Genomic DNA, 27372 nt, shown 5'->3' on the forward strand with positions numbered 1-27372 from the left:
ATGAGGAGCGGCAGCGCATGTCCAGCTGCACCGCTGCAAGACCTAGCCGTGCATAGTTTCATGACGTGCTGTAGAAGGCAGCCTGCTTCCTTTATGGTTTATATGGTCTATGGGGTTCAACGTCCATATATCGACTCAGGCTACGATGGACGCCGTAGTGGAGGGCTCCGGATAATTTTTCGACCTCCTGGGGTTCGGCATCGCACAGTGCACGGGCCTCTAACGTTTCGACTCCATCGAAATGCGACTGACGCGGACGGGACCGCACCCACGTCTTTCGAGCCAGCAGCCGATCACGATAACCATTGAGCTACCGCGGCGGCTTTACTTGCGTTATCCACACCTGTGATAACGTGAGTTCGTAATTTGGGTATATTGCATCCATTTCAGTTAACTAAGTTACAGCCGGGACTTTTTCTCATTTTTCTGTATTTTAAAGTAAAGGAGTGCATTAATGAAATGAACATCGCCGTAACAAAACATCACTGTATATTACAACCTCGTTACACAGGTTGCAGTGTGAAATAGATGAAAAAATTCTATCGTTTGGGCATCACCAGCAGGTTCCCAACCGCTAAAGTGAACAGCCTCTGAACGCCTTGAAACGTTCCGGCCGGTTGGAACAGAATCCTTTGGCGCCTTCGTCAAATCACAGCGTTGCGTCCAGCTTGCTTGCATCGAGAGTTGTCTTGTACGGTCGCTGGCTAGCTCTTGCTCTCCGTGCGGTTCTCCTTGCAAATGTCCGTCCAGAAGACGTCCCAGTCTGAGCTCGGCGCCGTGCCCCCGTACTCCGCGGGGAGCATGCTTGGAGAGATGTCGTCGTGAAGTTCCTGAACGCGTTTCCCGTGGAAGCGAATCTGAAATGACACGCGCGTCGGCAAAGCGTCACATAAAGCACAATCATTCATTCGTGCGCGCTTTCCATTATTCGAGACGTCAGTAATCATTAACCGTGATTTCCAATTTTTCTACGGCAGCATGGACCACGTCGTTATTCTTCGCGTCATCCAAGCAGCTTTGGTGTCCCCAATTTGAATACCAAGTTCTAGCTTCGTCCCTCTCAAGTAAATAGGTTAGGTTAGACATATTAAGCTGCTGGTTTAGTAACGTATCTTTGAGAAAAAGGAGGAGGGAAGGAAAGGGCGTGGGGAGGGAATCTTCAGAAAAAGAGATTCGATCCAACTAAAACTTTAGTTCCCTGCTCGCTTTACCGTTTCATGAATTCCAATGAGGAGGAAGATTTGCAACCTCCAGCCCTATTCTCACTTTTTAATGGTGGCTACCAATGGATGAAGCAAGTGTTCTGAAATGGCATATTCATAGGCCAAGAAATGTGAGGACTAGGCTGTGTCAAAATCCTTGCTGGTGTTCGACCGGCGGGTTGGTTGTTTTTCGGATCGTGAGTTAGGTGAACCCGCCGCGGGGGCTCAGTGGTTAGGGCGCTCGACTACTGATCCGGAGTTCCCGGGTTCGAACCCGACCGCGGCGGCTGCATTTTTATGGAGGAAAAACGATAAGGCGCCCGTGTGCTGTGCGATGTCAGTGCACGTTAACGATCCCCACGTGGTCGAAATTATTCCGGAGCCCTCCACTACGGCACATCTTCTTCCTTTCGTCTTTCACTCCCTCCTTTATCCCTTCCCTTACGGCGCGGTTCAGGTGTCCAACGATATATGAGACAGATACTGCGCCATTTCCTTTCCCCAAAAATCAATTATTATTATTATTATTATTATTATTATTATTATTATTATTATTATTATTATTATTATTATTATTATTATTATTATTATTATTATTATTAGTTAGGTGAAGTTTTACTGGTTTTTCTTCCATGCTTAGAAATTTTGGACAAGCGCATTTTATCAGCGGAAAGTTGTTTATGAGCTCAGTTTTTTTTTTTCACATATCGTAAGATTGCACTATAACAATCAATATAACTGCAGACACCCCCCCCCCCCCCCCCCCAGGGCACGCGTGCAGTTTTCTGATAGTTATTGTCAAAATCGCGCCTCATTCTATTGTTACTTTATTAATAAATAGCCACTAACGACAAGGACATTTTCTATGGCAGTCGTGAATACTCGGTACAGGCACAGGGCAAACTTTAAAAGCAACATTTTGCCTCACAATTAAAAGTGTTGTCCCAGAAAGCTGGACTTTCTATAGGAGCAAAGCACAAGCCGATGGCTATGCACTTCATCATTTCATATGTAACGTCATTACTCGCCGAGGCACCTTAGTACGCATTTAAAGGCTGCATTTTATCTTCTCCCCTTTTTATTGCTTTTATTTTACCTTTTCCGTACCGCTCGTCTTCCAAGTTTATCTACCAAATTCCCTTCCCCACGCACAGTTGCATGCCAGCGATTTTTAAAAGCCCGCTAAATTCTTTGTTTCTTCGTTAAAAGGCCTCTCTCTCTCTCTCTCTCTCTCTCTCTCTCTCTCTCTCTCTCTCTCTCTCTGCGTGTCCCTAGTATCGGCATGAAATGGTCTTTAACCAACAGCCTGAATTGATATTGTGAACCATACCTTCCCATTGTAAAGCGAAGCGTGTGAATGGTGCCAGCATACCTGTCAGGACTTTAACGATAACTTACCGATTTGATTGTCTCCTCTTTCATAAAAGGCCTCATGAGGGCGTAGAAGAAGTTGAACGCAGCCGGCTGCCGGATGACGTGAGCTTCGTTCGGAAGAATGGGTGCGCAATACTACGAAGAGACAAAGAAAGGTCGCTCAGCGTACGAATTTTTGCACGGTAGTCGACTTTTACCGTCAAGGTCTGTTGCGATATTCCGCCACGTCCAGTTCACTTCAGTTGTCAGTGCTCTTATCTGCATTATCTGCACTCTTCTTTATCATGTACTTATACAGACATGTGTGCTTTGTTAATTGGTTTCGCCACTTAATGTGTGCTTTAATAACTTTATGCCTTGCATGTATAAAAACATTCCCGTTTGCTGCAATGTAAACAGTTGCTGGGCCTTTTTGAAGTCACATAAGCGGCTTTTACCACAAGAATCCATACAGAGACTATTGGAATATAAAACCTGAATTGAATCTGAATTGATGCCAATACCAAAGGGATTCAAGGGATGCCCAACATGACTTAATTAAGGACTAGTTGAGTGTAAGTATGAAATGATAGCCAACGCCCAAACATTGATTCCTGTGTGCGGTTTAAGAAGGTTCAGTTTAGGGGAGTATTTGCGGTTGAAATAACGGCACCCCTGACGCGAAATTGATACCTTTACATTGTTCTGAGTGAATAGCACGCATGTTTCAGCCATGGAAGCTGCAGACCGCGTGCTGCACAATTAAACTTTTGCGTCAAGCTCGTTCAGATAGTGATACTGTTACGAAGCTTTGTTGTGTTCATTCTTCCTTAAATCTGTTTGTCTGTAGCATCCACTTAACGTGCGGTAGGAGCGGGCTTCAATTCCTAGTGCACCCGTGAACTCACCGGCGATACAATTGGTACAAGCTTTACACTGGCCTAGTTCTCGGCTTCTTCGAATTTAAATGCTTGGCACATGAGTACCCCACCTTGTGTAGACTCAAATACCCTGTGCCACGGCGCTCTTTGGCCAAAGCTGCCCTTGAACCATAAAAATTCACTATTACCGTAAATGTTTCTGTCTATCATTGCCGGTGCGGGATGTCAACAGTTTTGGTTTGCTATACACGAGACGATTTGCCTTCCGTACGCCTGCTAGATGCGACCATTTTTAGCATAAGACAGATCATGCTAGTGCGATTCTGAGCGGTTGGCGATATTTCTTGTTATAAAGAATGTTTCTGCGTCATCTTTGCATACAACGCAACCCTCAGGGGCGGTCATTCTGATTCTGAAGCCTGTCAGGTGTTTGTGTCACAGACGCCGCCACTTCTCTTTATTTGAGCGCTTAAGTTTGTCCAATAAACAGTTCGTGCAGTTGTACTCCAGATTGCCTGTGAGTCTTCTGCGCCTGCGTTCCTGTTTCCCGTCCCCGCCACGCGAAAAAGTATAACAAGCTTGTTATTATACTACTACACTGTCGAACAGAGCTGCTACAACCTCCAATAGATTTGAAAGCAAGACGTATTAGTAAACATTGATTTTTTATTCACTTTATTCACTTATTCACTTTATAGCAAACTCCGCAAAGCCTCAAACAGATGCCTGGACGCATGAATCCTGTTATCGGGCGAAGCATTTCTTATACACACTTCATATTCCTTTTTCGCCCTTCCTGAGAGCACTGTATCAGGCCAGAGAATCATCCTCTGGCCGACCTCTATGCCTTGCCTTGTAAATACTTCTCTCCTCCAACGAACTTCGTCTCTGAGCCCGCCTGTTCGTTATTAGCCGGTGTTTCGCTTAAACGCCCACGAGGCTAACATTTATGTTTGACAAGCAGTTTCTCTAATTCAGCGCAAAACCTATGCCACAATACACACGTAAAGAAAATGCGCCAGCATGTGGTTGTACCGTAAAGTAAAAAATTGTCAGGAGCCACTACGATTCCGACGTGTGTGCTTACCTGCAGGTAATGCAGGTATTCCTTGGTGACGCCAAGATCGACGAAGCGCATGTTACCTAACGACCAGCCCTGGAAGTCACTGACTAGAGAGACGCCCACCGTTTGAGCTGCAGGGTGCCTGGACGCGTGCTCGATGCACATGACGATCGCCTGCGTCATCTGCAGGTAGCTCGCCTTTGAAGGTTGCCAAGCACCTGCGTACGTTCACCAAGAGGTCGCATATCATTGTGCTGTGTCGTGAAACCTGTGTTCTGGCTGCCCGAAAAGGCAGTGCAGTAGCACTTTCAACCTTATAGCGAAAAATCAGTGGCAATAACTAAAAGGAGTAGTAACATCATTCATAGTAAACACTGCGCTAACATCATACAGTCCTGGCTAATTGGTGAATTATTTTACCTATCTTTGAATTAGCGTACGGGTTCTTATTTTATCCCAGTTGTATCTATCCTGAGTTAATGTTTACTTTGATTATAAGTGCATCGATTTCACTGCCGCAATTAAGAGGGTAGCTAAAATAATCTAATAGTAAATACTGACTGCTACCGCAGGAGGTGCAACAGTCGTTTGACCTTTTCATCTCCCCCGTAGTTTCCCTAGCCGCTCAAAAATTAAAAATAGAAATGGATAGGAACGTTCTATCATTCGGCGGTCTATGCATGTTTTCAACTCTCGCGCATAAAAAAACGGACTTTGTGTGGTGCTACAATGGGAGATTTTCACTCACTCCTCTATGGAAAAGCGGTCGCCACCGCCCCCCGTCAGCTTCCCTTTTAAATCTGTCCCTGCACGCTTCTAGCTTCTCTACAAGGAGATAAACATAAGAGCGAAAGTGCAAAGAACAGTTCGGTGCCAGGCAGCCAACGAGTGTGACCGCACGTTTAAAAACACCATATCGCTATCTGGCTGAGCGACAGAAGGCTGGGTGGAACGTGAGACACAAAGGCCTGCAGCGTTACGTGAGCCGCCTCCGTAATCTACTCAGATAAGAACCCCCAGCGCCTGAAAAGCTCCGATATTTCTGGGAAAAATAACTACCATTCACTGTCTAGACATCAAACTCCGGTGTACAGTCGAGGACATCAGTTTGCGGAATACGAATTTGCCGGAGAAGAAAAAATGATTTCTGCGTAGCCTAGCTGACCAGTGAGCTGGTATTCGTTCCAGCAGATGGGGCACGCATGTCCGCTCATGCTTCTAGGCTTTTCATTGACCTGCTTTACTTAACTTTGAAGAATTTTCTTTTTTTTACGAGGAACGCGCATCCCGGGAACTTTTTGTCCACGACTGAACGTTGCGTTGGGAGAACCTTTTAGCTAGCGAAAAAACCAATGTTGACAACTTATTGAACGACACTGAAAAACCTTGTTAACAGTACCGATAAACATTATTACGATACCCGCGCTTCACGAAGCATGAAGGGGTGACACGAAAAAAACACTCTACACATTAGCACAAAGCGTGCCTCTTTTTGATACTCCCCATAGTACTTCACAGTGCGAGTATCGTGACAAATGTACCAACTATACCAAACAATAAATTCGTAAAGCAATATTGAAGAGAGCCTCAAACTGTACACAATTAAAAAAAAAGACAGCGGCGTTGCACAAGCGTCTAGCTACAAAAGTTGCGGGAGGTTTTTACGAAGACAGTTAAACGAGGAAAGTGTGTATAGACGAACGCAGCGCTGGGACTGAAGTAAAGAAATGACAAGTAGAGGCCTCCCGCCTATGTCGGTGTTTTGTGAAGTATCAGGGAAATATTTTTTTAAAAGTATCAGGTGTACTGTCGTCAGTGTTAGACGCCTACTACGTGTCGAACAGTCAACTTTATTCATAAAAATCTCGCAATAACATACTTGTATTTCTTAACGCTTTTAGATCCTAATATTCTACCACTGAAATCTCTGGTATCGTTGTAACCTTTTCACGTGTTTCTCGTGCCAAAAGCTCTCCTTTTTTATCTTCACCGGAAACATCAGACGCTATAAGTAACGCAGTTAACCGTTCCAATCTTGTATAAAATTCCACTGCCTCGTGCGCTCAGATAACTCGTAAAGAAAAAAAAAGCTACTGAACAAAAGACGGCGCATTTATAACGAACGTTTCTGTATCGCTTACGCTAAGCAAGGCGAACTGCTTATTTCTTTTTCTCTATTTATAGGCAGTGCAGTCCCGCCTAACAGCTTGTAAAGGCTCACTCGCGCCGTTAACGGAGATTTTATCCGCCATGAACGTTCCTGAGGCAGGAAAGTCGTGCTTACCCAAGAAAGCCCGGCAAAAGCCGCATTACCTTTGTGCATGTGAAATCACTTCCTCGAGGGGATTGTCCACCTGCTTATATCTAAGCGACGTCGGAAAGTATAGCAAAAGCTGTTCCCTTTAATAGAAGCCGGCAGTTAGCAATACCTTTACAGCTTTTGGATAAAAGTGCTTAGGTGTCGTATACCGCGAGCCTCTCTCGGTTTCACATTTGCAATTGCTATTCGCAATTCACTCTGCCTATATAGGTTCCAGCTGCGACAAGCACGTATACTGTATTCATTTCGAACAGGCCCTTGTTTCATGCACACTCAGATGTGGACAGTGCCGCTTTTTATTCCTTTCTTTGTTTTCTATTTTTCTCGTACAGCACAAACATTCACGGTTTGTCCTTTCCTGCGGCTGCCGTGGGGTTGGCACTCCTGCGCTCATAAAAACATGCAGCCGCTCGGACTCTATAAAGCAAACATTTGGGTAACTGCAGCTTGCTGTTGTGAGCTCACGCTTTAATAAGTTCCGAGCGAGGATGCATACAAGCATTAGAAGCACGCTAACAACTACAAAAGCTCGTTGTTTTGTCCATCAGGTATTCGCGAACTCTAATAAGGTGTGCACCAAATGAGGCTATACTTCTTGACTCATATCAGCAGCGGACGCCAATAGGCCAGCAACACAAGTTCGGACCCATCGAACCGATGCGCTTCTTCGTAACGAACGTTACCAAGGTAAAGAAAGTACAGAAGAATGCCTTATTTGTTCATTATTATTAAACACAGTAGCAACCTGGCGAGCAAGGACGAAGCGGATTTGGCTTGATTAAATGGTAACCAGAGTCGTTTGAGGCTGATAGGCAAGCCTAATGTCAGTGTCTATGTTCAAGACCGTTCGAAAGTTGGTAGTGGTGGTAGTGTTTTTTTTATGAAAACAATAGTAAAAAGGAAGGAAAAGATTTTTGCTAGCCCCGGCATCTGCCATCGACACTGAAGCACCTGAGCTTTCCGTACATTGCTGCGCGTTTTGGAAGCTCCTTTCCCACCTGGGCCTTTCCTTACCTAATTTGTAGACGACGACAGGCCTGCCATGGAGATTCCGTTGCGGAAGGAGCGTGATGAGATCTTGCACCAGTTTCCGCATCTTCTCGGGTTCCCTGAGGCCGTCGAAGAGTCGGGGTGCGGAGGAGCGGATCGCGCAGTACTTCCTGACCGTGTCCAGCGCGGCGTCGACGTCGTATTTGCGGAAGCGTAGGAAGCGCAGCAAGTCCACCGAGTCTGCACGGGTCTTGAGTTCGGGCTCATCTGCGGGAACACAAGCGCGTGCAACACTGTGCTAGCATCGTCAGGTTAGATGCCGCTATCGAGTGGTGAACACAGCAAGGTAGAGAAGAAGAGGATTTAAATATCTTACAGTTTAGAACGAAAGCTCGTTAAAAACCCGATGGATATGGGAGCTCATTTCGACATCCTACGGACGTCTTGAACGTTCTTAGGACGTCCAAAGGAGTTCAGTGCCTATTGGGAAGAGACAGATATGTTATGGCTCGTATTAAAGGGACACCGAGTCGAACTCCATGCAATTATTGTGTTGGCGAAAAATGATGTTGTGACTGTTTCTGGCTACGTGTATGTGTCTTCGTCGACGAGAGACGCATTTATTGCTGAGAAAATTGTGTTTTTCAAAGTCAAAAGTCAAAGTCATTTTATTCAGGCAGAAGTAATAGGTGCCTAGGAGGCAGACATAAAGGCAAATTAATGCCTGACTCAGTGTCGGCCCCCTTCCCCCCTTCCCAAACACATCACTCAACAGCAGGTACAGTCACATCGTTGAACAAAATTTCGATCAACATAAAAGGAACACATTAATACAGCATAGCATGCAGGGCTAAGTCATACTGCGAGGAAACAAACAGCCAATATAAATCGCATGCAGTAATAGGCAGAGAAAATAAACAAGCGGGAACAATAAAACATTCACAACAAAAACCATCTGGTGTCTACATGGAACCCAGAAAAAAAAAGAAAAAGGAAATAGTCAAAATTGTGTGCTTAAAAAAAATGTGTTAATGTTTCTGTTAAAGGCTAGAGCTGAAGAACTGTCAGTAATAATATTCATAACCATGGCGTGCTTATTCAAGAAGTCAGGAATCTGATATGTTAACTTTTGTGTTCCGTAGTTTGTTAAAATCAGGTATTTCTTTTCCCGCCGCTGAGCTCAAAATCGCGACGCACAAATCGGAAACGACTCTGTGATCCCAGTGTGGAGGCGAATGGCGGTGCAGCCTAGCCTCAGGGATCCGCTGTTTTGAGTTGACGTCACCGCAATTTGCCAGCGATAACTGCCGGTCGCGGCGATACGCGACAATTTAATATTTTCATTTTTTTTGTAGCTCACAAGTGTAACGTTTTCAATTAATGCATCATTTTTTTTTCATTAGAACGCCGTAATCTGTTCATACAGGCCGACCTCAATTCGTCTTCGGTGCCCCCTTTAATGCATACATAGATACATATACATACATACATATCATACATGCCATCATATTAGGCCTCTGTATGGCACAAGCAGTTCAATCATCGACGCTTATACGGCTTGACACTTAAATGGCTAAATATCGATGCTTAGTTCAGTGGTATCAACTGCGCGTTAAGCAAATTTGCCGACAAGGCCTTTTGTTCTTTTTTTGCAGTCATACAATCTGTGCATCGACAAGGTTCGCATCAACATGCAAGTTGGTTTATTTATACACTCTAAACAGAAAGGTGTAAAAAAAGAGTAAGCTGTGCTACTCCTTGTCTACTTCCTTATAGGCAGTCTGCTCCTTTTTTTACTCCCTACAGGCGTATTTGGGTTGAGTGTACTTTGTGCAGCCCTCAACATGACGTAACAAAAGTTTCCGCTGAAAGATAATACTTCCCGCTAAAACCGCCTTATGGAGTTCTGTTTATGCCGCAATAAGGCTTTTGTATATTTTTGTCATAATGTTGCAGTGGATTTACCAAGTCATAATATATTAATCATCATTTAACTCTCAATGCGCCAATCTTGTTATGCTTGGTGACCCAATGGAAAATAAAAGATTATGTAACTTAGCCGGCCACATGAACATGAAATGCGCGAATAAACAGCCCTGGCATATAGGTTGCAAATAAAAATAAAATATAACGCGAACCGGACGCAACACAAATCAGTAGGTAGAGACGGGAGCAGACTTGTCTAGAGCGCTTTCGCGCTGCTCTGCAGTGCAAATGAATTGATTTTTTTCGAGCAGGTGGTATATTTCAGAAAAAAGATTCTTCAGCTCAAGTGCTTCCGCTTACCTATTAGAACGACAAAGCCACGAGTCCAGGACCCCCACCATAGCAGTAAAAGATCTTTATTTGCCTCGAAGCACACCACTCGGGCGCTCTAGACAAGCGTGGTCACGCCTGTTCATGCAACACAATAATATAAACGGGTGGGGTTGATTTGGGGAGATAAGGACGTTCTCCCCACTCAATCGCGGCTGACACGGTTCAAAGCCGCCCGGACCCCACCCCGTGATCGCGTACGCTACCGAGCGCTCGCCGACCACGGCGGGCCTTGCTCTGGGGGAACAAAGGAACGACACATTGGCTGACACAAACAGGCATTTATTGCTACAGAAACAATAACACCAGCTAGCAACAAGGTACGCTAATGAATCGAGGACGTCCGACTCACCAGCAAGGTTCCGAGCGAATGTTCGCCCACGCTAGGGCAAGGGATATATCCTCCGAAGGCCGGACGGGACGAGTACTGGAGCCTGTCTCCCCGTCGCTTCCTCGCCCCGCCGGCGAAGAGCGGAGCCGCGAGCGACGCGTCCGCTCGCGCCGATGATCCCAGCCGAAGACTCCCATCTCCCGCGGGCGGGCTTTGGCAGTCTCCCGCGCATCGATGCTGGCGCCCTCTCTTGCCAGTTAATGCAACTGACAAGGGAATGCGCTCAGCCTCGAGGTGAACTGCCGCTGCACGGTTCCTCGTGGGAAAGCAAACTCAGGGGACTGCAGGGCAGGTCCCCACAACGGAGGAGCAGGAGGAGGAAAAACATTTATGGAAACCATATTTGCGTACATAGGACAAATTCGATTTAGGTGAAGCAGCAGCTCGGTTTTCACTTCGGTTCCAGTGTTCAAATCTAATGTTTACGGATGGCAGTTTTTTGGATAGCGATAGTAGGAATATATGCAGAATTTGTCATTTTATTCATTCATAGATCCCTGGGAATCTTCCTACGACATCTGGCACCGTGGTGCAGCGGTCAAGCGATGCGCCACTGCCTTTATACGGCATGTGCAACCATCGGGAGGCTGAGTTTGCTTGTGTTGGGTTGCGATCCCGCTTGCTGTATGCGAACAGCCTTTCACATTTAACTGAGCTACCGCCTGACACGGTGGGCAGGCGGTGGGCAGGTGAGCAGCTTGCCACAAAACCAGCTTCAGACAAACACACAAGCAAGCAAACAAACAAACGTACAACAGCTAAATGGGGGGAAGGGCTACTGAAACATTTATTGAAACCCTAAGAGAAAATTGCTCATCAGCTTGGCACGTGGCTTCCTCATTCAAGAACTCCACTGCCCTTTGCCGCCCGGAAAACTTGCTTAATTGCTTGTAAGCGCAATCGCGATATCTAGACTATACTCTGCCTAGTTTTCATTGCCAGAGGTTCTTCTGGCCAAGTTTTACAAGTGCCAACTTCAAGAACATTCATACAATCAGTTGACACGTGAAACTGCGGAAGTCCTCGACGTTGATCGTCGAGAAAGATTGCCAAGCATGCACCCCCCCCCCCCCCCCTGTTTTTTAGCATAACGAAAAAACGCGATTGTGCTCGGCGCTGTGATTGTGCTGTGTGCGGAGAACTGGAGTGATTGATGTCTTGTGTTATTTTCAATTTTAGGCGTATTTGTTTCGGTAATCAAAGCGGTAGTTTCATGTCAGTCTTGCGCTTGCGTATTTTTCATATTTCGCGCCCGTCGTCGACTGAAAGAACTTCCAACAGGGAAAGAAGACTGACAGAACTACTTTACAATTAGGCGATATACCAGCGACCTCGTATAGTTCTCTCTTGCTATCAGTATGGAATCCTGCTCGCAGCACTGCTCTTGCTGCTAGGTTTATACGCTTTCGTCAGCAGGGGTAAGTAAATAATATTAACACTGACAGCAACGTGCAAAGTTCTGCGACGTGTACGACAAAAATTCCGATTGCGTTCAATCCCCAAATAATGCTACATACATTCAGCTGCAAGCTCAGTAGCGTCCATATTTATTGCCTTCGCCGGACTCAATATGAGAGATTTTCGAACGCTTGCCACATAAAATGCGTCCCTGCTGTGAGAATTTGCACAGCTGTTTCTAAAGTTGCGTGGTCTAAATATAATTCTGCTCTCAATTGTTTTTCTGTTCATTTTGCTGAGGTCAGTGGACGCATAGTGACGTGGCTCAGCGTTTCAGTTATGGTATATGCTTCCTGTGATAGAACGCCCGAAACTAAATTAATAGCTTCGTTATTCTGATCTCCATATTAGAAATAAGTCCCCATATATTTGACGAATTTTCACCTTACTATAGTTTGCATAATTCGACAATTTCCATCTTGCTGAATTGCTAACAATACACACGGCATTGTATCACGTTCTATAAGGTGTTGATTAAAAATTAAGATGTGCAAATTCCTTCGTCGATGTGTTTTTAAAGCTTTCTTTCTGCCTACGCATAGCAAAAAAAAAAATTCTTTAGGCACGCAATTAAAAACACATCTGACTGCAAGTCACGTACGATTCAGCTGCAACGATTCGAGCTCTTCACAGAGCGACTCCTTCGTGGCAAAATAACGCGCCTAGCTAGCGATCAAGGACGGCCACGTTTCATGCTCAGAGGGCAGTCAGGTGAATTTGTAGTTTTTATTTAATGCGCAATGACGTTCTTGTGACGCACACATTTCTGGGGTGCTGAACAACCTGGGACCTGTCGCTGCTTTCGTGTGTGCCCTTCCCGTTATAAGTTCTATTATTTCGGCACAGCGCATAGTTAGTTTTTTTTCTGGTGGATAAATAGATGAGCAACTGCTGCTAGATCTGCAAGTAACGGCAACTATGCATGATTTCCTGCAAGGTGGACTCGGGAAGCTGTGCTTGGTTTCTCAGCGCCACCGAAGCAACGAGTGTTTACGTAAAGGTGATTGCGACCTAGACTAACCGGTTGTGATATCTCGCGCTCACCTGTACTAAGAGAAACGCGAGGCGGTCAGCACTTGCGACCAGGCAGAGCAGGTACTATTTTACAGTTTGCTGGCAGCCTTTTGGGTGCTCGGCATGCAGAAGACTTTTGGGAGATCATAAAGGGACAGGTATATGTGACGGGATTTTTGTCTTATCGAGCTTACGTCACGAAGAGAGAAAAGACAGCAATGAAAGATAACGCTCTGAAAGTCGCAGTTATCTCTAATCAAACTGTCAACACCCCCTGAGCACACACAAAACGTTCAGCTGCCTCCGACTAGGTTGCCTCGCGTGCCCACAACCCTCATCTCGCGATAGCATTTTTTTTTTACTGCCGCTTCTTTTCCTATCCACATCTAGAGGGAAACGCGAGGATATTGTGTGCAATCGCGTTTAAACTCAAATGCAACTTCGGCAGCTGTACAGGCAGCTGCTGTGCGGCAGCTTGAGCCTAAGGCGCGGAACGTTTTAGCATAACTTCTTTAGGTAATAAAATGGTTATAGCGTTATAACCCGCAGTGAACGCACTTAGCGCTCTATGTGCTGTAACCACAGTGTACCGCGCGCGCTGCAACGTTACCGCACCATTACGCTCTTGCGACACTCCGTATTGAAGCATAAAACAAATCAGAAAAAAAACTTGCAACTAGTTTCTGTCCCGGTATAACGAATCTACTACGAATCGAGTTGCTGTGTCAGGACCTGGAAACGCGGCGAAATTAGCCAATGAGTGAACGCAAGCCTCAGACTCTTGCAACGCTGACAACGGTATGATAGAAGACGTTACCTTCGATCAGCTTCCTGAGCCTGGCGAGAGACTCCTCAGCGACGCCGTCCAGTGGTATTTCCTCGCTGCCCCACTCTCGATGCTTGCCCATACCGCGCTCAATGGTCGTGTCGCACGGAAGCGCCTCCACAGACATCGCACTCGGCACCCGGGCGTCCCAGCAGTAGCTTGCTCCAGACGCCGCTTTCACGACATTGAGCGCCTATCGACGTCGGAACAACCCGCTGGGCCGAGACCCGTCGCAGCAGCGCCAGCTGACTTCAGTGACGCGCGCCCGATGCGAGTAGGTCTTTCCCCAGAAGCCTACCAAGGTCGCCGTTGCCAAGGCCAGTGAGGTTTATGACGTAGCCCGCCGGGCACTCTCGCGTGCTAAGTCGGCCGTAGTACGTTTGTCACGCGGCTGCGCGGCTACGCTAAGCCTGTCTAACGGATGGCCGTTCAGCTGCTCGTTACACGAGAAGGAAGGCGTGTTCGGAGAGAACAAGAGCCGCGCACGCCTAGCGAGGGCGGTCGGCGTCGCTTCCGGCTCTGAGTAGTGTACGCGCGGTTCGGCGCCGCAATCACCGCGGAGGGAGATTTCGCTGGCAGAGATATATGTCCGTTTGACGCGCGCGTCTGCTGGTCGCAGAACAACGCTTGCAGCTGAAAACGCCGGCGCCGCTGTCACCTGACTCGGCGCCTCCATGCGGCTGGCATGTTCGGGCATATTCGGGTAAACTGAGTGCGAGCGGGCAGAGCGTGCCAAATAACGTAGCAGCGGGAAAAGTTGCAAGCTGCACCGAAAGTGGGAACTGGATCAAACTGCTGCGAAGCGATGGGGGTTATCGTATAGTATCGTAGGGCATCCTGTATGCAAGTTTTTCATGATCGAAGACACTTTTCGCTCTTCTTTGTCATTCTACAACTCTGTTTTCTTTTTTTTTTTTTCATTTAACAGCAGCTGTGTATAACAGCCACATGGTCGATGTGAGGTTATAGGGGGCTGGAGGTTGGCCCGATGGTCTTCGATCGGTACAGTTGCTGCTGTTACAACTTGACTAAAGAGGAGGCCGTGGACAACCGGCAGATTATTTATTATTAACAGATTTACAGCAGGAATTAGGTTTAGTCAATCGATTTTTGCATTTTAAACCCACGCCCAGGCTACGAGACACGCCTTGGGGCACGTACGCGAATGAAATTCGACGACCTGCAGTTATTCTTTAACACGCAAATGAATCTCAACACAACTGGGCAGCATTTTTTTTGTACATTTCGCTTCCATAGATATGCTGCCTCCTTTACCTGGGAGCAAGACCACCAAATAATGCCCAGCAGCAAAACGGCATACTGCCACTGAGCCACCTCAGCGTCTCTGTATAAGCACGGATTAGTGGCATCTTCAAGTTGCATCGTCCTCTGCTCTTTGTCTCGTACAGGAATTATGTAGTGAAGGAACGTTTTCCTAATACTGATCTGACGGGACGGAAGGACAGAGGCAACAATCACACTCTCGTCTCTGCCCTCTCTTCACGTGAGTCCAACTGTCTTTGCTGTCTTCAAGCGCTTTCAAGCACTGGTTTTTGCATGGGGCTTGCGATGCACTCTTCTGAAGCCAAGGCGTATGGATTAAGCACTCATACGTTTTTCTTCTGCTTTTCTTTTTGAACTGCTAATTCTTTTCGGCGACCTTCGCTATATTTGCTTACTAGCGCACTTTTGTTCAAGTCGGGCACACACTTTCGATGTTGTCGTTCGTTGTTATTTTTCGCTATTTTTTTTTCCTTTTTTGCGCTTTTGGCGTCACTTATGCCGTTAAACACTCGAATGTGTGCAGTGGCGTTAACATATACCCCATAGAATTAGTCGCGAACATGAAACGCAGATGAGCTTCATTTCTGTCTTGTGTTCACTATTGCTAAGCATAGTGTTGACCTCATGTATGCATATTGTCACTGCATCCACGTTAATCCCGAATACGTGGGAGTTTCCTAGCACGCGCCGATATATCCCTGCAGCTGCATGGAGATCCTTGCGCGAAACTTATTGATACAGCAAGGTGTGCATTAGCAGCAAACAAACAAAAGAATAAACTTTCTAGCACTCTATATAGCCGTTCAGGCTGGACTTAGAGACGCTTTGGGGCAGACGGTGATTCTGGTGCTGACCGCACTTCGTTCTTACGGCAAGTGTGGCCGGGGAACGGGACTCTTGAGGTACATAATTTTTTTTTACGCATCACACGTGCATGTCACGCCTGGCGAAGTAAGAAGCAAGAACTGCGGGATTGTCAGGAAACACGAAAACATTTCTGTTTTTATTAGTTATGTTGCGTTAATTCTCTGCGTGCTCTACGCTCTCCTGTATGTAGAAACTGCGTTCTCTGCATATGCCCTACTCTGCATTATCGTTTTTTTTTTCGCAAATCATCTTCCTTTAGTAATGATCTCCTTTCTTACGATGGCCATTTTTCTACATTCATTACATGGGTCAGTTAACCTCCGCGCGCTTTGAAATAATGACACTTGGTTGCGGACTAAAAGTTAAGAAAAATCATATAATTATTTCAGGGGATAATATAAAAATGTTGGTTGATAATTAGGTTGACCTCTGGAAGCACTCAGTAGCGCAACGAATATAATTACGTAGACTTTATTCTTCGACTTCCATGTTCCATGCGTAAATGCCTCATGCGTTGCTGACGCACGGACAACTACATATGCGGAGGTTGTGTGATTACACACACACACACACACACACACACACACACACACACACACACACACACACACACACACACACACACACACACGCACACACACACACACACACACACACATATATATATATATATATATATATATATATATATATATATATATATATATATATATATATATATATATATATATACCACCTTAGTTTATTGCGTTCTGTAGCAAGGAGGAGGAGGAAGAGGAGGAGAGAGACTATAACGAAACAGAGGAGGTCTGCCTGGTTGTTGGCCTGGCATGCTACTCCAGGTGAGGGTGAAACAAGAGAAGAATAGAGAAGAGGGTGGTGAAAAAAGAGGAAAGGGAAAAAAGAAAGGGTGAATGGTAAAATGAAGCATAATCAACTCTCACGCACTCACACACACGCACGCAAGGTTGTAAATAAGTGTCCACCAAACCCGTCTCTCTTATAAATACTTAAAATGCTTTTGTTCCGCGCGCACCCGAGGCTGCAACTCTCCAGGGCCTAAGGATATGCTCCAGGTGCACGGGGCCGTCCTGTCTGAGTCCTAAAGTGCTTAAAAGTGCACTGCGATGGCTGTTAAAGAGTTGGCAGCGGCAGATCGAGTGTGGAAGATCCCCGGGAACACCGTACGTAGGGCACAGAGGGCTACTTGATGCACCAATTTTATGTAGATAGGATTTAGTGAAGGCAACGTCCAGGCGAATTCGGTGGAGGGAATTACAATCACGTGCATCTAAATTGCGTGGCATGCGGAAGTCACAAGTGGGGTCGATACGAAGAAGGAGGTCTATATTGACGCTGCGGATCACACCACAAAGAGCGTTGCGTCTGCCAGGATTTTTTAGCCAGAAGTCTAGCGCCATCACTGCGAGAAAATGGTATAGGTAGGAGCAAGGTGGTGTCGCCATGCACCGACCTCGTTGCACCGTCAGCGTGATCGTTGCCTGCAAGGCCACAGCGAGCGGGTAACCACTGCCGCACAACACGGTGGCCAAGCTCACAGGCCTCGGTCTCGCATCTGTTTATCATCGACGATCGGCTCCTGAAGGCTTCCTGATGACTTTATAGATTGTAATGCACCCCGAGAGTCGCTGAAGATAACCTGCGATGTTGGTGGTTGTTGTAGGATGTAAGTTAATGCTGCTCGCAGAGCAGCCAGCTCGGTAGCAGTAGTCGAGGTGCGGTGACTGAGTGCCGCCGAAATTATGGTGCGCGTTGAAAGAACCCAGACGCCAATCGCTGATTAGACGGATGTGACAGAGCCATCAGTGCAGATGTGGCGGTGCGCACTGTGGCATCTATAAATGTGTTCAAGAGCAAAATATTTAAGTGCAGGACCGAGGGTGTTTGTTTTTATTTTGATGCCAGGAACTGTTGTCTTGATTCGCCATGCTGCATACCTCCCAGGTGGGGAGGGGGGGGGGGAGGTCGTGGCAGCGCGCTGGTAACCTGATGGGAGAAGGTCAGAAACTTCCTCTATGCAGTACGCTGCGAGTGGATGGTTACGTGCACGAGCCACGAACCGCACTTGGACACGAAGCAGCTTCTGGGTTAGTACTGATACAGATTGACGTCTGCTCTCTCCTAGAGTACCCACTGTGGGGGTGTTCTTGGGAAGGCCGAGGCAGATTCTCAAGGCTTTAGCTTGTATAGCTTCAAGGAGTTTGATATTTGTTTGTGAGATGCCCTGAAGAGATGGGAGACTGTAACGTAGAAGGCCTTATTCACAGAGCGCTGGATATATAAAGCTTCAAGGAGTTTGTTATTTGTTTGTGAGAGGTCCTGAAGAGCTGGGAGACTGTAGCGTAGAAGGCCTTATTCACAGAGCGCTGGATACAGCCGTAGTAATTAAGGCGTAGAGCAGCCACTTCTGGTGGTGGAGAGCATACGAAAGATAGAGGCGTAAGAGCAGAGCTTGCTTTTAAGCTGTTGTACATGTGGGGACCATGACAGTGACCTGTCAAATGTCACCCCTAGGAATTTATGGCTTGTGACGTATGGTATTGGGGTACCAGGATCTTTCAGCACGTAGCGGTGCATCGCTTGTGTTTATTACCATCCATCGATAGCACATTTCTGCAAAAGAGTACGTGTTCAATAAAGAGAGAGCTTTCGCCTTGGCCGAAAATTCATGCTCAGTGATTGCAACTAGCAGTTACAGGCCATTCAGTTCCTTAGAACATGTTGCAGTCGACAAACCGAAGACACCACGGTGTTGGCGCAGTGAAGGAGTAACTTGTTTACGCTTATTACTACGACTTATGGTATTCTTGCAGGTGATTCTGCAGCAGTCATTGCGGTCGTCCCTGCCTCCTTGTGCAAGGAGAAAGCCCAAAGTTTTTTTGTTTTTTTAATACGGGCAGTAGGGCTCTACCTCTGCATTGAAAAATGCAGAATTCAGCTGTGCGAGGAAAAAAGATGAACTAAAAAAGATAGCAGGAGTGACAAAGAAAATGTGACATAGTGCATGAAAAGACAAACAAAACGGGTCACCGAAGTAGCGAACAGGAATATTACGAAGAACAGTACAGCAAAAAAAAAATTAGGCTGCAAGAAACCACATCCCCGAATTAGATCTGTAAGGGAACAGGCTATGCAGTGGACGTAGGCAGTCAGGTCAGAAGCATGTTCTAAACTTCAGTTCATGAGAGTACTATTATGTGTCTGTTGCATGATGAGAATGTGTGGAAAATAGATTTCCTGATAATTTTCGGTGGTGTTCTAAGGCAGATTTCAATCAGCAGGCCAGAAAAAGATATAGAACCAGGCATAAGTTTAAACAAGAAGACGAGGTCAGCCTGAGCGGGTAAGGCGCTCAGGGAGGTAAGAGGATTAGAAGTAGATGTGGGAGGTTGAGGGTCATCAAGGTCCGGAAAAACGTTGCTTGGTGATCGACAAAAACTTATTTTGCATATTGTCAAAGACATCTGTGCTTGATTGTCGCGCCTCGTTCCAAATAACTGTCGTATATTCAAGAAGTGGATGGCAGATAGTTTTGTATAACCTCAGTAAGGACCTAGAATGACTAAAGTCATTTATTACACAACAGACGGCAGCCAATCAGCAAAGAACTCGTTTGTTTTCGCACTCAAACTGAGAAAGTGAGTGTGCCATCAAACATCGCCCCTAGGGTCCATAATTTCAGACGCACAAGGTAAAGATACATTGAAAATTGCACATGGAAACCAAATGCTGTGAGTTTGGCGGTTGTAGGTTACTAATTTCGTTTAAGTGGCGTTAAAATAAACGTGTTTGTGCACAATTTGCTGCAGTGTTAATGACGGTCTGAAGGGCAGTACAGTTACTAGGACAGGTAACCACTTTAAAGAAATTGAGGTCATCAGCATAAAGAAGAAAGGAGGAGTGAGTTATTATAGTTACGATCTCATTAACAAATGATGAGTAGATCAGGGCTACAAGAACAGACCCCTGCGGCACACCACTAGTGGCGAAGTGATTGAATGATTTCTGACCATTAACGCTGACGTAACAAGCGCGACTTGCAGTGTAGCTCCTCACCGGATGGACAAAACACTCACGGAGGTCCTCATCAAGGACAGCTTCTGTATTAACAATGGATGGTTTGCAACATCCAACTCCTTGCTGAGGTAGCAGTATACGGCGTCGAGCTGCCCGCTTCTACGCACCACCTCTGATGCTTTTGACATAAAGCATGCGAGATTGGTGGTAGTAGACCGTTCAGGTTAGAAACCATGTTTAGAGGGTGCAGTGTGATTTTAGCTGCAAAGGACAGAATTATTTGCAGAACGAATTCTGACGAAGAATTTTTTTGCAATGCAAAAGACATAAATATGTCTGTGGTTTGCTGCATTAGTTCTTTCGTCAGATTTGAAAGCGGAAACTATACGTACCGTCTTTCAGATATTGGGCAACATATCAGAAGTGAGAGAGTTATTAAAGGTAGTAAAAGCCGGAGCCAAATGCTGCAGTAAGTTTTGTAACAAAGCAGGGGAAATGGGAACAGAACGGCAGGAAAAGGTCGGTTTCAGGTGTCGTAGAGCCCTGTTAGTTTAAGGTATCGTAGAGTCTCAGCTTTTAGTTGGAAGCAACACTGAGACGATCGAGAAGACGGCTGTGGAGAGAAGTCAAGGCTATCAGGTCCAGACACGGAACGAAAATGTTTCGCAAAGGCGGCGAACACTAGATAATAATAATAGTAACAACAATAATAACAATAATATACTTTATTACATGCTCAATTGAACGTCAGTCTGAAACGCACCTGTCTAATGCTCTCTTTGCAATAATAATAAAATTTTATTCCCAGCTTCCATGTTGCATTTTCAGTTGATGACCGGTCAAAATCAGAAATGGCCAATTATTACTACAATTATTATAATAAATAATAATAGTTTTATTGTTACTTTCCATGTTGCCTTTTTAGTTACAGGCCTGTCAAAGCCAAAAATGGCTTCAGGGGGTTGGCCCGGCAAAATCGGCAAAAACGCATAGAGGAAACCAGCAGAAAAGAAAATAGTGCAAAGCTTGGCTTTTGAAGAAATATAAAGAGAGAAAAATACCAGAAAAATGGTTAGCCATGAATTTGGCCACAAGAAATTAAGAAAAAATGAGAAACCGAAAACAGGAATACATGATAACAGTACAGTCATTTAAGGTAGAGGAAGTATCATAAGCACAATATTACGACAGACACAAGAAATATACAAATGGACATTAAGCAAAAAACATTCACGCACAATGCACGAGTCGATAATCGTTTATATATAGAAAAAAAGAAAAGACAGTATTCATCATTGCGTGGAAATAAGTATACCATAACTAACATCGCAGTACGGAAATAACACAAAAAAAGAAAAGAAAAACTATCAAAAAAGAATGTATCAACTTTTTCAACTTTTATTTAGAGTCTGCTGAGAGCATTTCATCCGGAAGGCTAATGAAAATTTTCGGCACGCAGCCACATCTCGCTCGACCGTACATGGCAGAGCAGCGCGGTACAACATAACGTAGTGTGTTGCGTAGCACTTTGGCGGTTTTAAATTTTGATTCCAAAAATGCCGTAAGGCAACTGTTTGCTTAAAAAGTGATTCAGAAGACGGCAAACCTAAGGGCTTAAAAAATTCTCACCAAGGACTATAGAAGAATCATACGTAATGCTCTTTAAAAAAATACTTTCTAGTATCCTATTTGATTGGTCCTTCCAACCAGCAGGGCAGTGTGCAAAGACAATAATTCTACACCGCAGCAAACTCTAAGCTATAGACCGTCTGCGATAATTTTTTTTAACCTGCAGTGAAGCTAAGGATTTCACGTTAAATAAAACCCCGCCCACACTCCTTAGTCGGCCGCAAAGATAGGCTGAATGATATTGCCAGGTTCGACCATTGGCAAAGAATACACCGAGATATTTTATTGCATCTACATATTCAATGGGACTGCATTGGCGCGGGAACAAAGAATGTTCTGTAGGAATAACGGTATATCAGTTATTGCACTCTTGACGGGATTTCTAAATCATATATTTAGTTTTATTTACGTTTGCTTAATAACAATTATAGTACATTTATTTTCTTTTAAAAAGAATAAGCAGGGTTGGAAGAGAGCTCAAGACGTGTTGCGCTGAGAAAATACAGCTTCTGCAGGGAAAAGCAAGCAACTAGTGTACAGCGCATCTGCGCAAAGTGATTATAAATGTTAGAAAAGTAGAATGTGCAATCAAAAAGCAACAAGGAAAGAAATGATGTTATCCCTCATGGATCTTGGCGTGAGGGTTTGTTAGGTGCCGATGCTACGTTTGTCAAATGCGAATGTCAGCAGACACCATGCGGAAAAGTGTAGCTACTTCAGAGAAGGAAATGCTTCGACGTTAATGACAGCTATTGCATGAGCCGACAATTGCATACGCGGACATCTATTGCGCAGGCAACGCCGGCGGAAAAGGACAGGGCTTGCATCAGCACCTTTTGGAGCCGTTAAGTGGTGAAAGCTGCTCGTGCTTCAGCACGGTTTTGTCAGACACATCAGCAGCTGACGCGGGCACAGCGCAGTCAGCTAATATGCCGATGTCGCCGAACACATGAAATGGCGTAACCCTGTCGGCGTTTAGAAAAAAAAAAAGTTTAGAACGAAAGCCTTGGTGAAACGATCAGTACCCGTTAAGGAACCACAGGTGGTCGAAATTTCCGGAGCCCTTCAGTGCAGCGTCCCTAAAGCCTGAGTCGCCTTGGAACGTTAAATCTCCATACACCAAACCAAACCAAACCAAACCAATCTTATTTGCTCATTCACTCGTACCGTCTCTCGTTTCCTTGTGTGAGTACTTGATTTCACATTTAATTTGGTCTGCGTAGTTTTTATCGTATTAGTGAAAGTGTCCGTGCTCCATATGTTGTTAAAGGCAGCCCTCATTTCACTGAGAAAGTGCAGCGCTATTTACAGTATTCATGTGCCATTTGCGCACTGCAGGCAACTTGCTTATACTCTGCTTGTCTAGATATAAAACTTGTCCTCTCGTGTGCTAGTTCAGCACCGTCATGTTGCGTCGTTTTTCTTAGACGTTAGTTATGTATCGTGGTGTTGAAACAAAAATCTGATGACTTTTAATAAAAATTTGCGCTATTGCTTTTTTTATATGAGCAAAACTCGATCAACAGAAATCTGTCACATCCCATTGCTCGTAAACTTGAGGGCTCGAAAACAGATCCCAAACAGGGAGTCAGTCTCCAATAAATGTACCATCCAGGAATTGAGACAAATATCTGGGCATGTTGGTACGCGAACACCTTGAAATTCAGCGCGACAAGCGTGTCGAGAATGAAGGAAGAAGACACAATGAGCTCAGGCTGTCTAAAAATTTTGTTGATGGTCAGCACACGTAGTGTCCTCTTTCTTCGTCCTTGTCTCGTGCGTCGCGCTGAATGAATGAATGAATGAATGAACTTTATTTCCGACATCGTGGGGTCTCGCGGTCGGGGCGCAGCAATTAGGAGGGGGTGCCTCCCAGCCGGCTCTCAGCACCGGAGACCGCGGAGAGAGTCTTGCTGTAAGCTGTCTCCGCTTGTCGGATGATCAGTCTTTGCTGATCCGGGTCGTGGCTCTGGATCAGCTCTTCCCAGGTGGCAAGGTCTGGGATGCTTTGTGATTTAGCTCCAGGAGAATCCTGACATTCCCAAATTAAGTGATCTTGCGAAGCCCTTCTGCGGCAGCTTCTGCAGAGCTCAGACTCCCCAGTGTCTTCATCATGTAGCATGGAGTAAGGAAAGAATCTGTTGACCTGAAGCCTCCTCCAGGCCCTGCACTCCTTTGGATTGAGTGGCCGATCCGGAAATGAGTGTTCTCCTATCCAGTCTGGGTGCTTCTGTTATTTCTTTATACGTTATGAGAGGGTCTTTATTCCCACTCAGGGGCACTTCCAGAGCAGCTCGGATGTATAGTTCTTGAGCGAGGCTGTGAGCAGCCTCATTCCCCGGAATGCCCTCATGAGCAGGAACCCATATGAGGGAGACCTCTCTGCCTGCGGGGTATCTTAGTAATTTGGAGGCTTGACTGGAGACCACCCCCTTACAAAAGTTGTGAACAGCTACCTTGCTGTCAGACAAGATGATCTTGGCTTCTGTACTGACGCACGCTAGGGCAATAGCAGCCTCCTCTGCCACTAGCGCATTCCGAGTGTCAATTGATGCTACAGTCACTTTATCCCCATTCCCATCAACGGCGGCAATGACGGAGGCGCCATCGGACCCACAGGCTGCGTCGCAGAAGGCTATGTTACCCGGCGGGTCCCGGGCAAGATTGTTCATTATTGTTCGGGCTCTATGTTTTCTCCTCTCTTTATCATGCTCCGGGTGCATGTTCTTAGGTATATTGGCAATTTTGAGATGCTTCCGTATGTCTAAGGGGATTAGCTCTGCAGTATACGGGGGTTTCCTCTCGCTCTCCCCTAGGTCATTGAGGATCTGTCTGCCTGCTATTGAGGAGCTAAGCCTCCAAATTTGCGCTTCTCTTACTGCCCTGGTGGTCTCCGCACAGGTATTACTGACTCCCATACTAAGCAATTTCTCCGTTGAGGAGTTCGGTGGGATGCCGAGAGCTCTTTTGTATGCATTTCGTATCAACTTGTCTATTTTGTCCTCCTCTTGCTGACTAAGATTCAGAAATGGAGTCGCGTATGCAATCCTACTCATTATGAATGCTTGTACTAATCTGAGGAGACAGTGCTCTCGCAGGCCTTTGTTTCTGAGGGAGATCCGCCTAAAGATACCTATAACTTGTGCGACATAGGTGCTAAGCTTCTTTATAGTGGTTGTGTTACGTCCGTTCGTCTGGAGAAAGTATCCTAGGACTCTTATAGTGTCAACCCTAGGTACAAACCTACCTCCAACGACAACCCCTATCGGGCCGTATAGGTGAGGGAAGCGAGTCTCTTTCTTCATCTGGTCTTTGGTATTAAGCGAGAAGATCTCAGATTTTTGAGGGGAGCAGGAAAGTCCTCTCTCCAGAGCGTAGTTTTCAACTACCTCTGCCGCTGCCTGCAGTCGGTATGAGATGTCAGCGTTCGTTCCCCCTGCTGTCCAAATGGGTATATCATCGGCATAAATGCTGTGTTTTAGCCCTTCAATTCTATTTAGCCTGTGGGACAGTCCTCTCATGGCAAAATTGAAGAGCATTGGAGACAGGACTGAACCTTGAGGGGTCCCCTTATTGCCGAGCCCAATATGCTTTGAGGAGAGCCCTACAAAGCTTATAGTGGTTTTTCGATTGCTTAAGAATCTTTTGACATAATTAAAGCACTTGACGCCTACTCCGGCCTCACTGAGGCCTTCAAGGACCGCTCTATGCTCAACATTATCGAAGGCTTTTGTAAGATCCAACTCCAAGATTGCCCTACCCCCTTTAGTTCCGTCGGGATCATCAAGTATATCACGTTTAAGCCTTAGCATGACGTCCTGTGCGCTAAGACGCGGTCTATAACCTACCATTTCAACAGGCCAGAGTCCCTCGCTCTCCATGTAGCGCGAGATTCTTGTCTGCACCACCTTCTCCATGAGCTTGCCCACGCAAGATGTCAGAGAGATGGGTCGCATATTGCCCAGATCAAGACTTTTGCCTGGCTTCGGGATAAGTACTAATTTAGAGACTTTCCATTGCTCCGGTAAGTCCTCCCCGTCCCAAATCATAAGCTCAGTTAGAAAAGAGATAGAATTATCATCCAAGTTCTTCATAGTGGTGTTGGTGACTCCATCAGGACCTGGAGCCGGTTTCTTTTTCAGGTCCTGTAACGCTGCCCGCACCTCTGCAACCTCGAACGAAGAATCAATGCTTCTATTTTCCCCGCCTTCATATTCCGGTAGTGGAGAGCCCGGGTCTTGACAAACATAGGTTTCGCGAATCTTATCTAGCAGTTCCTCATTACTTCCTTTAAAATTATGCTTGATTTTGGTTTGATTTAGCCTGGTCTCCCTCTTGGATTTTGTTGGACTAATCATATACCTGAGAATGGCCCAGGTTTTGGATAGACTCATATTAGATCCAAGTTCATCACACATCTCCATCCAGTTCTTTTCGCACAGATCAGCGGCATGCTTTTGTATGCTTTTGGTTAGCCTCGCAATTTCTCTCCTAATATTGCGATTCCATCGTTGGCTTTTCAGTTCCCTTTCTAGATCCGCTTTCTTTCTCAGGAGATTGGCTAGTTGACTGTCCAGTCGGGGCACCGCTAGGGTGTCTTGAACAGTATCTGTTGCTTCCTTTAGGTCTTTACTAAGCGCCCTCTGCCATGCCATGAGACTAGGCCAAGCTTTAACTTCCAGGGATTGCCTAATTTCTCGGAATTTATCCCAGTCAGTGATTTTTCTGCTGATTTTGGGAGCTCTTCGGTTGAAGACAATAGTGATCTCCACCACATAATGACCACTCCCGAAGTTCTCTCCAGTGTTCCTCCATTCCACATTGCTACATCTATGTGCTAAGGTAAGATCTGGTGACGTGTCATTACTGATGCTGTTCCCAGATCTAGTGGGAGCTGTCGGGTCTGTTAAGATAGACATCCCATTGATTAGAATGGCATCTAGGAATCTTTTTCCTTTGGTGCAGTGAGTGTTAGAGCCCCATTCCTGATGCCTTGCATTAAAATCCCCGCATATGAGGAGCTTGCTGTTTCCCGCAATTTTAAGTGCCTTTTTGAACAGGGGGGGTGAAAGATGCCTCCCTCTGCCTAGGGGAGCTATAGATGTTGAGTACAAAAAGGTTTTCCCTTTCGTGGCTGCCGGAGTGGATTTCAATTAGGACCGCCTCTATCTCCCCGTCCATAGGATGCTGCGTGACAGCAGTATTGTGCTCGACCAGAGTGACAACTCTGGCTTTCACCCCTTTCGAACTCGGGAAGCATCTGTAGCCTTTGAGACCAGCCTTTTGCGTGTTGGTCTCCTGGAGAGCAATCACTAATGGGGGAGCTGCATATGTAGTAAGGATTTGTTGCAAGATCCCCCTCTTGCCCGGGAATCCCCGACAGTTCCACTGCCAGACGACGCAGCCGGCAGCTTTCCCGCAGCTAGGGGTAGACACAATGGCGAACAGAAATAATTCTGTTCGCCATTGTGTCTACCCCTAGCTGCTCCAATGACACCCTCCTTGTGAAGCGTGCGCATGAGCCAACCTAGGCTTCCCTCAATACTGAGTATTTTAGTTTGCAAATTTTCTTGCCTTTCTCCGTTCTTATCTACCGATTCCTTCACGGCCCTAATGTCTGCCCCGAGTCTGCCCTAGTCTACTGAGCCTATCATTTTAGCCCTCCTCTTACTAGGAGGGCCTTGCTCTCTGCTCTCCTCTTCCTCACTTGCGGACGGGAGGGGTCCCTTTAAAGTTAGCT

At 45.9% G+C, this 27372-nt stretch overlaps 1 protein-coding gene across 3 annotated transcripts; it reads right to left on the reverse strand.

Moving 5' to 3' along the window:
• Positions 1-466: 466 nt before the first annotated feature.
• Positions 467-14420, reverse strand: LOC144093512 (alpha-tocopherol transfer protein-like). Of its 3 annotated transcripts, none has more exons than XR_013306292.1 (5): positions 13806-14420; positions 7834-8076; positions 2774-4717; positions 2601-2711; positions 467-857 (listed from the first exon to the last, which is right to left on the reverse strand). XR_013306292.1 is itself a non-coding variant. In XM_077626976.1 (5 exons), the coding sequence occupies exons 1-5, from the start codon at positions 13939-13941 to the stop codon at positions 705-707; spliced, it is 738 nt and encodes a 245-aa protein (XP_077483102.1). In that variant the 5' UTR covers positions 13942-14387; the 3' UTR covers positions 467-704. The 3 variants fall into 3 exon arrangements, 2 of the variants coding, with proteins under 2 accessions (XP_077483102.1, XP_077483101.1); XM_077626976.1 differs by having other exon boundaries at positions 4623-4717; positions 13806-14387; XM_077626975.1 differs by having other exon boundaries at positions 4524-4717; positions 13806-14382.
• Between the last annotated feature and the right edge of the window lie 12952 nt (positions 14421-27372).

Source organism: Amblyomma americanum, chromosome 6, assembly GCF_052857255.1.
Source record: "Amblyomma americanum isolate KBUSLIRL-KWMA chromosome 6, ASM5285725v1, whole genome shotgun sequence".
Taxonomy (NCBI): Eukaryota; Metazoa; Arthropoda; class Arachnida; order Ixodida; family Ixodidae; genus Amblyomma; species Amblyomma americanum.